At 52.5% G+C, this 12,500-nt stretch overlaps 2 protein-coding genes across 2 annotated transcripts in view; both read right to left on the reverse strand.

Annotated features, from left to right (window-relative positions):
• The window catches only part of slc27a4 (solute carrier family 27 member 4), a gene marked incomplete at its 3' end in the record, with an annotated part of 20,129 nt that extends 9,723 nt beyond the window's left edge, over positions 1-10,406 (reverse strand). Inside the window, exons 1-4 of the mRNA XM_084452886.1 lie at positions 10,328-10,406; positions 6,342-6,502; positions 3,968-4,362; positions 1,834-1,992 (exon numbers count right to left, since the gene is read on the reverse strand). Of these exons, the coding sequence (XP_084309012.1) occupies positions 1,834-1,992; positions 3,968-4,362; positions 6,342-6,502 (715 nt within the window). The 5' untranslated portion in view covers positions 10,328-10,406. The remainder of the gene's footprint in view (positions 1-1,833; positions 1,993-3,967; positions 4,363-6,341; positions 6,503-10,327) is intronic.
• A 1,819-nt stretch (positions 10,407-12,225) lies between these two features.
• Positions 12,226-12,500, reverse strand: part of swi5 (SWI5 homologous recombination repair protein) — a 2,393-nt gene continuing 2,118 nt past the window's right edge. Inside the window, exon 5 of the mRNA XM_084452973.1 lies at positions 12,226-12,500. This exon is cut by the window's right edge and continues 238 nt beyond it. The gene's annotated coding sequence lies outside the window, so the exon portion shown is untranslated.

The following is a 12,500-nucleotide window of genomic DNA, read 5'->3' on the forward strand; positions in this document are numbered from 1 at the left end:
TCAGGAGGATTCGCCCTTTCCTCACTGACGAAACGGCGCAGGTGCTCATCCAGGCCCTGGTCATCTCCCGCCTGGACTACTGCGACTCCCTCCTCGCTGGACTCAAGACTGCGAGGCTCTGGCCTTTGCCTCCAGCGCTAGACGATGCTCTTAGTCTTGTTTTAGGAAGGAGATGCACTTGTGAGTTCTGGCAAGTGGCAGTACATTGGCTTTTCCTACGTTAAATGCAATTATTCCAAGTCGCTTTGGATAAAAGCATCAGCTGAATGACTGTAATGTAATTTGTGAATCTTAAAAGCACATCGCAGAGCCGGCGGCAACCTTTCGCTGAGCGTCGTCCACTGTACCGTGAGCATGTGACAAATAAATCGGAATCGGAGTCGGAATGACACAACAGCAGGACAGTAAACACAACACACATCCTACATGACACTAGAATGGGAGGCGCTTTCTTAGACAGCCAATGGGAGTAGATTTCCTATGAGGTCAAAAAGGAGTATTGTGTCATTTTATTTGTACAGCTTTGTGTCATTTGTAAATTGTGTAATTTGTAATTATTTGGAGCCTGAGAATAGCTGAGCGTAAATGGAGACAGGCAGACTCCCAGAGGACCTTCTTAACTTCCAATCTCTTCTTTCCACATTCTCCTCCTCCCTATCTCCTCCTCCCTGTCTCCTCCTCCCTGTCTCCTCCTCCCTGTCTCCTCCTCCCTGTCTCCTCCTCCCTCTCTCCTCCTCCCTCTCTCCTCCTCCCTATCTCCTCCTCCCTCTCTCCTCCTCCCTCTCTCCTCCTCCCTGTCTCCTCCTCCCTATCTCCTCCTCCCTCTCTCCTCCTCCCTGTCTCCTCCTCCCTCTCTCCTCCTCCCTCTCTCCTCCTCCCTCTCTCCTCCTCCCTCTCTCCTCCTCCCTATCTCCTCCTCCCTATCTCCTCCTCCCTCTCTCCTCCTCCCTATCTCCTCCTCCCTATCTCCTCCTCCCTATCTCCTCCTCCCTCTCTCCTCCTCCCTATCTCCTCCTCCCGGTCTCCTCCTCCCTATCTCCTCCTCCCTGTCTCCTTCTCCCTGTCTTCTCCTCCCTATCTCCTCTCCCTATCTCCTCTCCCTATCTCCTCCTCCCTGTCTCCTCCTCCCTGTCTCCTCCTCCCTGTCTCCTCCTCCCTGTATCCTCCTCCCTCTCTCCTCCTCCCTATCTCCTCCTCCCTGTCTCCTCCTCCCTATCTCCTCCTCCCTGTCTCCTCCTCCCTATCTCCTCCTCCCTATCTCCTCCTCCCTATCTCCTCCTCCCTGTCTCCTCCTCCCTATCTCCTCCTCCCTCTCTCCTCCTCCCTATCTCCTCCTCCTTGTCTCCTCCTTCCTATCTCCTCCTCCCTCTCTCCTCCTCCCGGTCTCCTCCTCCCTGTCTCCTCCTCCCTCTCTCCTCCTCCCTGTCTCCTCCTCCCTGTCTCCTCCTCCCTATCTCCTCCTCCCTCTCTCCTCCTCCCTATCTCCTCCTCCTTGTCTCCTCCTTCCTATCTCCTCCTCCCTCTCTCCTCCTCCCGGTCTCCTCCTCCCTGTCTCCTCCTCCCTATCTCCTCCTCCCTGTCTCCTCCTCCCTTTCTCCTCCTCCCTCTCTCCTCCTCCCGGTCTCCTCCTCCCTGTCTCCTCCTCCCTATCTCCTCCTCCCTGTCTCCTCCTCCCTATCTCCTCCTCCCTATCTCCTCCTCACTATATTTATTTTTTAGCGCTCCACGGGTGCATAGAGCAACACCCTTACTACACAGAATCCTCCTTTTGATCTCAGCCACACAGGAACTGTGCTCCCATTGGCTGTCAGAGTGACGGACAGCCCGGCTGACCTGTGAAGGAGCACTGGGGCCGGCTGGGCAGGTGGGTGGGGGCGGCGTCCAGGAGAGGTTCTAGGCACTCGGTTCCCGCAGGAACCCGCTGGCGATCCCAGTCTCCGGAGCAGAACATCTGAACGGTCTTCCCCATGGAGGTGTGGATTTCACACATGGCTGGGGGAGGAAGAGGAGGGTGGAGACCAATCAGAACGCAGCAAGAGGAGGGTGGAGACCAATCAGAACACAGCAAGAGGAGGGTGGAGACCAATCAGAACACAGCAAGAGGAGGGTGGAGACCAATCAGAACACAGCAACACCGAGAACGTCAAAGAGAGATTGATGGAGGTAGAGAGAGAGAGAGAGAGAGAGAGAGAGAGAGAGAGAGGGAGAGAGAGAGAGAGGGAGAGAGAGAGAGAGAGAGAGCACGAAGAGACAGGCGGAAATAAAAAGATGAGAGGAAAGAGAGAGAGAGAATCTAAGCAGGGATGATGAGTGGATGAGGGGAAAGAGAGAGAGAGAATCTAAACAGGGATGATGAGTGGATGAGAGGAAAGAGAGAGAGAGAATCTAAGCAGGGATGATGAGTGGATGAGAGGAAAGAGAGAGAGAATCTAAACAGGGATGATGAGTGGATGAGAGGAAAGAGAGAGAGAGAATCTAAGCAGGGATGATGAGTGGATGAGAGGAAAGAGAGAGAGAGAGAATCTAAACAGGGATGATGAGTGGATGAGAGGAAAGAGAGAGAGAGAATCTAAGCAGGGATGATGAGTGGATGAGAGGAAAGAGAGAGAGAGAATCTAAGCAGGGATGATGAGTGGATGAGAGGAAAGGTGAGCTGAGATGTTCCAGAAACGGTCACAAACTGAAGCGAATCTCTCCGGTCTCTCGAAGGGGAAAGTGCTGACAGGGCCGGGTTCGTTACGGGTTCGTTATGGGTTCGTTACGGTAAATGGTGAATGGACTGCACTTATATAGCGCTTTTCCACCTTAGCGGCACTCAAAGCGCTTTACAATGGCCTCTCATTCACCCATTCACACACACATTCACACACCAATAGCGGTAGCTGCCATGCAAGGTGCTAACCTGCTCATTGGGAGCAATTTTGGGGTTAGGTGTCTTGCTCAAGGATACTTCGACATGTGGACAGTCGGAGCTGGGATTCGAACCACTGACCCTTCGATCATTGAACGACCCGCTCTACCAACTGAGCTACAGCCGCCCGTTACGGGTTCGTTACGGGTTCGTTACGGGTTCGTTACGGAGCCGGGATGGAACGGTTTCCAATTACTGAACGACATCAACCCCAGAGTAAATATAGACTCCATGATTCTGCGGCGTCCGTCCCAAACCTGCAGGAACATTTCCATCTGGGGGTGAGGAGTCTTCTTCTCTCTGGGGTCAAACGTTCAGTACACATCTGAGGAACGTCTTTACACCCGTAAAGACCATCCATCCATCCATTCATCCATCCATCCTTCCCTTCCTCTGTCTCATCATCCATCCATCCATTCATCCATCCATCCTTCCCTTCCTCTGTCTCATCATCCATCCATTCCTCCCTCCCTCTATCCATCCATTCATCCCTCCCTCCCTCCCTCCCTCCATCACTTCCCATCCTCCCTCCCTCAGTATTATAGTAGAGATGGACACAGGAAACACCCCTGATCAGTGAGGGCAGGTGAGCCGGAGAGACCAGAGAGACCAGAGAGACCAGAGAGAGAGACACACACCGCCAGGCTCGCACGCCCCCAGGATCCGCTGATTTACTGCCCCAACGCTGCACCTTCCCATGAAGAACACGGCGCTCCAACCGTCACCATGACGTCACGCTTCATCCCTCCAATCCGCCCCCTCACCGCCAGAGAGCTCGCCGCCCAACACGAGATACACCGTGTACTCCTCTGACCCACCTCCCTCCCTCCATCCCTCCCTCCCTCCATCCCTCCCTCCTCACCATCCCTCCATCCATCCATCCATCCATCCATCCCTCCATCCATCCCTCCCTCCCTCCCTCCCTCCCTCCCTCCCTCCCACCTCCCTCCCTCCCTCCCTCCCTCCCTTCCTCCCTCCCTCCCTCCCTCCCTCCCTCCCTCCCTCCATCCCTCCCTCCCTTCCTCCCTCCCTCCATCCCTCCCTCCCCCTCCTCACCGTCAGTCAGCTCGCTGCCGAACACGACCGCCTTGGCGTTGGAGATGTTGACGCAGTGCACCAGGGCTTCCAGGCGCAGGTTGAAGTTGATGAGGGCGGCCTCCACGCCGATCTTGGCCATGCCCAGCCAGAGGCCCACGTACTGGGAGCGGTTCTCCATGAAGAGGGCCACCACGTCCCCCTCGCGGTACCCCCGCTCCAGCAGCAGGTTGGCCACGCGGTTGGAGTACTCGTCCAGCTGGCGGAAGCTCCACCTCTCGCCCGACCCCTCGCAGATCAACGCCGTCTTGTCGCCGTGCCGCCGCACGGTCTCGGCGAAGATCTTGGGGATGGTGTTCTTCTGGCTCAGGTGCCTCCGAACGTTCAGCTTCACCTGGAGGAGGACGACCGCCGCGCTGGAGGGGAGGGAGGGGGGGGACGAGGACCAATGAGAACGCAGCCGAGGGAGAGGGACAGCCAATAAGAATCAAGCGGCAGATAAAACGCGCTTGACCCTGAATACGGACATGGGAGTGGACACCTAGGGCTTCTCCGTTGTGATTGCTAATAGCAGTGATATTAAAAGCTGTTGTTTTTGACTCATCTGACCTCTGGCTTCCTTTCTCAACAACGCAAGACCTCTGGCTTCCTTTCCCCACAACAACACACGCAAGACAATGTCAAACCTAGCCTGATATCAGACAGAATGTCTCCTTCCAGTCGTGTGAGAGTGTCGGAGGAGTGGGCGGGTTGGAATGTCTGAACCCAGGATGTGACTAACCGTCGCTGAGGTATTGGTTTTACCCCCCTGTCAGGTCCTGCCGTGTGAATGTCAGTGTCACAGGGACCAGGATGTGACAGGGACCAGGAGGTGACAGGGACCAGGAGGTGACAGGGACCAGGAGGTGACAGGGACCAGGAGGTGACAGGGACCAGGAGGTGACAGGGACCAGGAGGTGACAGGGACCAGGATGAGACAGGGACCAGGATGTGACAGGGACCAGGAGGTGACAGGGACCAGGATGAGACAGGGACCAGGATGAGACAGGGACCAGGAGGTGACAGGGACCAGGAGGTGACAGGGACCAGGAGGTGACAGGGACCAGGAGGTGACAGGGACCAGGAGGTGACAGGGACCAGGATGAGAAGAGCGAGCTGGAGCAGAGGGGCATGGCATCACAGGGCAAAGTCTCCTCAGCTCCCAGGTAATAAAAGCTTTACAACACCGGGGCAGAGAGGTGGCATTTCACATCTGTCACCCTGGGGGGGGGAGGGGGAGGGCATTAAAGGGATAGTAGGTAAACAATCTTTTAATCATTTTACAATGTCTCCTTCCTTTCTTCATCCCTTCCTTCCTTTCCTTCCTCCCTTTCCTCCCTCCCTCCCTCCCTCCCTCCCTCCCTCCCTCCCTCCCTCCCTCCCTCCCTCCCTTCCTTCCTTCCTTCCTTCCTTCCTTCCTTCCTTCCTTCCTTCCTTCCTTCCTTCCTCCCTCCCTCCCTCCCTCCCTCCCTCCCTTCCTCCCTTCCCTACCGCAGGGAGAGCACTCGAAGCCCCTTGATCAACTTCCTGTTTCGTAACCAGACTCAGAGGGTCAGGGGGAACTGACCTGGGAACAGCCGTTAACTCCGTGGTCCTTCACTGTTGCCATGGCAAAGTCGAGCATTGCAAATATTAGCTTAGCGAGTTCGCGGTATCACCTCTGGCTCATTTGCCCTACAGCCAAGCGCCCCTGTCTGCTCGAAGACACATTCCAGCACCTGTCGTCCCAGGTACACCCGCGCTTAACACCCTCTCACACACACACGAGCTCAACACCCTCACACACACACACACAAACACAAGCTCAACCCCCTCTCACACACACACACAAGCTCAACACCCTCTCACACATGCGAGCTCAACCCCCTCTCACACACACACACACACGAGCTCAACCCCCTCTCACACACACACACGAGCTAAACACCCTCTCACACACACACAAGCTAAACACCCTCTCACACACACGAGCTCAACACCCTCACACACACACGAGCTCAACCCCCTCTCACACACACACACGAGCTCAACCCCCTCTCACACACACACCAGCTCAACCCCCTCTCACACACACACCAGCTCAACCCCCTCTCACACACACACCAGCTCAACCCCCTCTCACACACACACCAGCTCAACCCCCTCTCACACACACGAGCTAGTATTACTAGAATATGCTGCTCTACCAGTCTGAGCTGCCAGGCCAGGTATAGTATGGAAAGAAAGACTCATTCTGTGGTCTGTGATTATGTTGAGGTGTTCTCACACACACACACACACACACACACACACACACACACACACACACACACACACGCTTCTACCCACACGCACACTCTCAGATAGTTCTACCCACTGCAGGTCTCTGCCGATGGTCTTGGCGAAGATCTGGATGAAGCTCCACCCTCCCGAGCCCAGGTAGAAGATGGCCACGCCCGGAAGCACCTGGAACCACGGCAACCCCACCAGGAGACGCAGCACGAAGAGCAGCGCGGTGCAGCACGCCAGACGCATCATCTAAAGGGACACACACACACACACACACACACACACACACACACACACACACACACACACACACACACACACATCATGAACACTGTGTATGTGACCTGTCAGGGAAAAATCGTAAACAAAACAAGAAGTAGCCTCGTTTCTCAAGAGCATTTTTAATTTTACCACTGCAGTAGAGGAAAGTAGTTCAAGCAAGACACAAAGTCTGTCAAAAGTGTCCTAGGGAAGTTATATTATGAACATAATTCTGTATTTGTACTGTCAACTAGATACACCCATAAACATTCATTTAACCAATGTTAGGGTAACCGAGTTGAATTGGTTAAACTCATTCATCAGTATAAAAACCGGCCCACCACCCGCGCCATCCAATCGCTAGCTTTTCGGGCGGCGTAGCCGGTAGCGGTGTTTATGAGAGGCGGCCGCGTGCGTTCGCGAGTCGGAGGACCCGTGTTCTTCGAACCCAGGGTGGGCACGGGGAGGGTGGAAGCTACAGCCTGCTGACGAGCGACGCGGCGACACCTGTTACATAAGCATGGCGTTTTAATCTCTCTTAAACAATCACTGAACAGTTTGAAGATCCACAGAGACAAGGCCATCTGGTAGATAATACCAATCAAACCCTGGTGTTGTGCCAGCCTGCTTGTACATACATGTTATATTGTTTTTTAGTGAATGTCTGAGGGACAACAGTTGAGAATTAGCCATTAAGCTAACACTGGCAAACCCACCCTGTGGTTGATTAATATGTAGTCCCTGATCAAGGAATAAATAAAATCTGAAAATCTGTGTTGGTGTTAACTTCTACATTTCCTTACCCAGGATCCTCCTGTCCTGCCCAAGAGAGAGGGGTTATCACTTCTCTGAACTGAGCTTTATAGCTGAACCCCCAACCAAAAGTTGAAGAGAGAGAGAGCACAAACTACACAACAACAACAACAACAACACCATCAGCAATATCATAAACATCAGCACCGACTGTGTCAAATCATTTCATTGGTGGTTTTTAGATTTTTAGCCCAAGATGACTGAATAAGTCTTTTTCCTCCTACCTTCCTCTCCTTCTGGTTTTGAGTGCCTGGGGACCTGCTGTTCTTACACTGAAGTTTCCCTCCCAAACCCCGAGAGCACCTGAGAGACTCTATTACCTTGTTCTCACCCGAGCGCCAGGATGAATCTGCTCTAGTTCATTCCACTGGTTATTCCAGTGCCGTGCGCTTTACAACACGCCGGGAATATCACCCCTAGGGAGGCCGAGACATCTTAGAGAGAGGTTCTACACAGAGAGAGGTTCTACACAGAGAGAGGTTCTAGCAGAGAGGTTCTAGCAGAGAGAGGTTCTAGCAGAGAGAGGTTCTACACAGAGAGGTTCTAGCAGAGAGAGGTTCTAGCAGAGAGAGGTTCTACACAGAGAGAGGTTCTAGCAGAGAGAGGTTCTAGCAGAGAGAGGTTCTATACAGAGAGAGGTTCTAGCAGAGAGAGGTTCTATACAGAGAGAGGTTCTACACAGAGAGAGGTTCTACACAGAGAGAGGTTCTACACAGAGAGAGGTTCTAGCAGAGAGAGGTTCTTGCAGAGAGAGGTTCTACACAGAGAGAGGTTCTACACAGAGAGCGGTTCTAGCAGAGAGAGGTTCTAGCAGAGAGAGGTTCTAGCAGAGAGAGGTTCTACACAGAGAGCGGTTCTAGCAGAGAGAGGTTCTACACAGAGAGAGGTTCTAGCAGAGAGAGGTTCTACACAGAGAGCGGTTCTAGCAGAGAGCGGTTCTACACAGAGAGCGGTTCTAGCAGAGAGAGGTTCTACACAGAGAGCGGTTCTAGCAGAAAGCGATTCTACGCAGAGAGAGGTTCTAGCAGAGAGAGGTTCTACACAGAGAGAGGTTCTAGCAGAGAGAGGTTCTACACAGAGAGAGGTTCTAGCAGAGACGTTCTACACAGAGAGAGGTTCTAGCAGAGAGAGGTTCTACACAGAGAGCGGTTCTAGCAGAGAGCGGTTCTACGCAGAGAGAGGTTCTAGCAGAGAGAGGTTCTACGCGTTCTACTTGTACTGTACCACTGCTTTGCTGAGCGCTCGACTGATTGGCTACTGATGGGGCAACGTCTCGTTTTGACACAACCGACGCGTCTATAGAGGGTTGCATGTGATCAAGAGTGGAGAGAAGAGAGAACTGGACTAAAGGCTAAAATCCTGTCAGTAAAAGGGGCAGACCTGAGCAAAGATGGCCGCCGCGCTCTGGCACTACGGAGAGGTGTGAGTTGTCAGTTGGGAATGAGCCCAGAGAGGGAGGGCAGCAACTCATGAACTATGACCTTTGGTGCAGGTCTTGCCTCATCATTAACAATGGATGGCTGTAAAGGAGTGTGTGTGTGTGTGTGTGTGTGTGTGCGCGTGTGTGTGTGTTTGAGGCTGTGTGTGAGGGAGTGTGTGTGCTAGATGGTGCTGATGTCAGCAGACACATTATGTTAGCAGCACACTCCTCTGTACCGAGAGGGACTTGAGTCTTTCTTTGTTTCAACTACAGACATACCCCTATAGTCCCTCAACCCTCTGAATACACATAATGATAATACTACATGCATCTTCGCAAACTGTCTCTGATGATTGAGTGCAGCTCATTTTCTATCTGGTCCAGTGAAATGCTTATAGACGGGTTTTCTACCAAACCTACATCTGCAATGCACTTAACAGTGAAACTGGATGATAAACTAGGGCCTATCCACAACATTGGCCCAGAACCAGGTAGCGTCACACAACGACAATCACACATAAAAAATGTTTTAGTCTCAACATCCTGTCCGGTTAAGACTCAGAAATGATTCCGGAACGTGTTGTTTACCGGAACCCCTCCGGGGACAATAAGGCCAGTCTGTGATAGCTGATATGGCGAGAAAGCTTTATTTATTTATCTATCGGTAGGCTGAATGGCAGCAAGACACTCCTATCTATTGCATTTAAAGGGAACATAGTAGAAAAAGACCACGGAAAGAGAATGAACGCCTGCATCATCAAGACCATGGCAACTGCGCTTCGGTCACTGCCGCTTTACGCCAATAAGACTCGCCTATAGGCTACCGCGTCTCCAAAATGCACTAAAATGTGTGTGTGAGTGTGTATGAATGTCTATTATCCGCTCAGGTCACGCCATGATCACAAACGTCAACAGAGCTGTGAAAGTGGCCGTTAAACGGTGTGGCCTACCGATGAACGGGACCGAGCGGTAAACCCGGAAATCTGCCCGCGCGTAGCAGCAGAGCACTGCGGTACTGAAGCGGCAGCTGACGACTGATGATGGGAATCCCCCCCCCCTCTTCCTCTCTCTCTCTCTCTCTCTCTCTGTCTCACACACACACACATACACACACAAAAGGCTCAACCCACCAAGCACCAGCAATACCATGTGCGCGGAACAGGCCTGGTAAACTGTCCGATAAATAAAACACCGATCAAACGTCTCGGTTGTCGGATCCGTTCCGCGCGGCGTGATAATCTGAAGCGGCAGCGAACTACGCGCGCGTCTAGAGGCGCGCCGCAGCGCACAGCTCCATGCATCTGACAGCCAGCCACTGTCACTGATGCTTGCTGCTGATTCGGTGGCCGTCACCCGCACATCTGGCCCGGGGTAGCCTCTGCTAGTGATTTTGGATCCTACATCATTTAATTGCACCGCGATCAAACCTAAGCGAGCATAAACTCGCTGAGCAAGGTTGTCAGAGGACAGTTGATGGTTGCGGACCACGCTACTAGGGCTAAATAACAACCTAATGTATCCGAAAACGGATCTTCCTGGGGTACCCGGATGGATAGAACGCCGCGTAATCTTTCACGTACCTTGTTTCACGTCTCCACAGTCGCAATTGTGCGTAAACGGACCAGGCGCGGGGTACGTGTAGTGCAATTCCACCTTGATCGGCTTAGCAAAGCCTTCCACCGCTCCTCTCGTTCGCCTGGCTTATCAGACACACACACTCACACACTCACACACACACACACCGGGGTCTCCGGTAACCGCGTTCTGCCTCCCCACCGGCGAGATCCTATTAAGTTAACGCGGCGCCTCGCTTCGACTTTGCCCCCATTGAAATCATCCGCCCGTTCTTATCACTGATATCATTTTTCTCGGATCCATTGTAGCCATAAGCTCGCAACGCCAGTAATTCAAATGACCTTATAGCTGCGCCCGCCCCCTCCGTGTCCACCGGCGCCGTGTGAGCGGTGATTGACGGCTGCGCGCACCAACCACGTCACCCGGAGCGCACAAATTACATCCGACGTAGGCGGAGCGACGCGGCACGTCGCGGAAATGCGGCCCCCTTAGTCGACGCGGCGCTCGGCTGCTCTCGGCTGCTCTCGGCTGCGCTCGGCCGTTTCCTCCCGGTAGTGACAAGGCCCCGCCGCAGCACCGTGAGGCTCGCGTAATCCGCCTCTGATCCTTGGGTGGGGATATGCGCAGCAGTCACACCACCCGGGATTCGGTCAGCACGTCATAACAACCGTCAACCCTCCGGTAGAGAAGCCAATAGCGCGGCGTGGGCACGGCTACGATCACCCCATGTGACCCTGAAGACGCAGAACAGACACATACCGAAGAGCCTCTCCACTACACACACCCCTGACCTAAATAGGACATTGAATAAACAGTGTTTTTTTTTTTAGTAGTTTTAATTCTTCAAAAAAAGGGGAAGTTAAACCACAACATCACATAAAATATAATTTAATCAAGCAGTAGTTTAAAGGCTCAGGATGCAATATCAACATTTAACATTTATGAGAGTATGAATAAACATTGTTTTTTTCTAGTAGTTTTAATTCTTAAAAAAAAGGGGAAGTTAAACCACAACATCACATAAAATATAATTTCATCAAGCAGTAGTTTAAAAGATCAGGATGCAATATCAACATTTATGAGAGTAAGACAGAGTGGTGTTTGAACAACAATGTCAATCTAACGGGTAGCAGCCAGGGAAGAAAGTGAGTTGTGACTAGATGTTCTTCGGCCCTTGTAGATAGAACAGATATGAGATAACGCAGCTCTTTAACACAGAACCGCCAGGACATCCGAGGCCATGTGTCTGATAGCTAATCAGCTGTACCGCCATCAAAAACACCACATACCCATGGCACAGATAACGCCACACCTTGTATTGTGTCACTCTTATAAGGGCATGGTGGAAACTAGCTGTGCAGACTTCAAGACATCTTCACAGCGTTCCCCTGAAGGAGAAAAACAGAACTTCTAAAACTAGGGAGTGTGTGTGAAGCAGTTTACATTCACCCCCACTGTTTACATTCACAGATATAAACACTAGTAGTCCATACTCCTAGTTTGTGGTATACGTCACACTCCTAGCAGTCCAAACTCCAACTCATACTCCTAGCAGTCCAAACTCCGTACTCCCGGGTCATACAGAACTCCTAGTCCAAACTCCACGCTCACATTACAACCTGTTTTAATAGATTAAATTCAATCCAACTTTTTTTATGACCCTTTATTTTTTTATGGAGGGTTATTGACAACTTATATGGTCATCTTAGTCCACGATGGCGTAATGGAGCGTCTAGACAGAGTTGACCGAAGGACATAACAGAACGACACACGGGGAGCAAGGAAGAACTAACCCATCTTCCTCATCTCCTCTACCCTCCTCTTCCTCCTCCTCCTCCTCCTCCTCCTCTTCAGAAGGTGGACTGGATGCCTGTCTAACACGTCTTCTTCAGGGAGTGTCGTGTCACTGTGTCGCTAGTCAATATGACCTCTAACCTCACCGTCCACCATCTCGGGTCCTCTGACTTACAAACACGCCATCTCCCAAAATGGCCGCTTAACCCAGCTACGCTGCAGAAAAGATATCAGCCTGACGGCGCTATTCGGTATGGCGGTGTTCCAACCGGGGGGCTCGGTTACAGTCCCACGCCTCCAGCGCCCGACTACGGGGGCGTCCAGTCCTGTCCAGTGTGGCGGTCCACCCCAGCGGACGCCACCAGGCCCTGACCCCAACGACCT

Source organism: Borostomias antarcticus (genome assembly GCF_949987555.1).
Source record: "Borostomias antarcticus genome assembly, chromosome: 2".
Lineage (NCBI taxonomy): Eukaryota > Metazoa > Chordata > Actinopteri > Stomiiformes > Stomiidae > Borostomias > Borostomias antarcticus.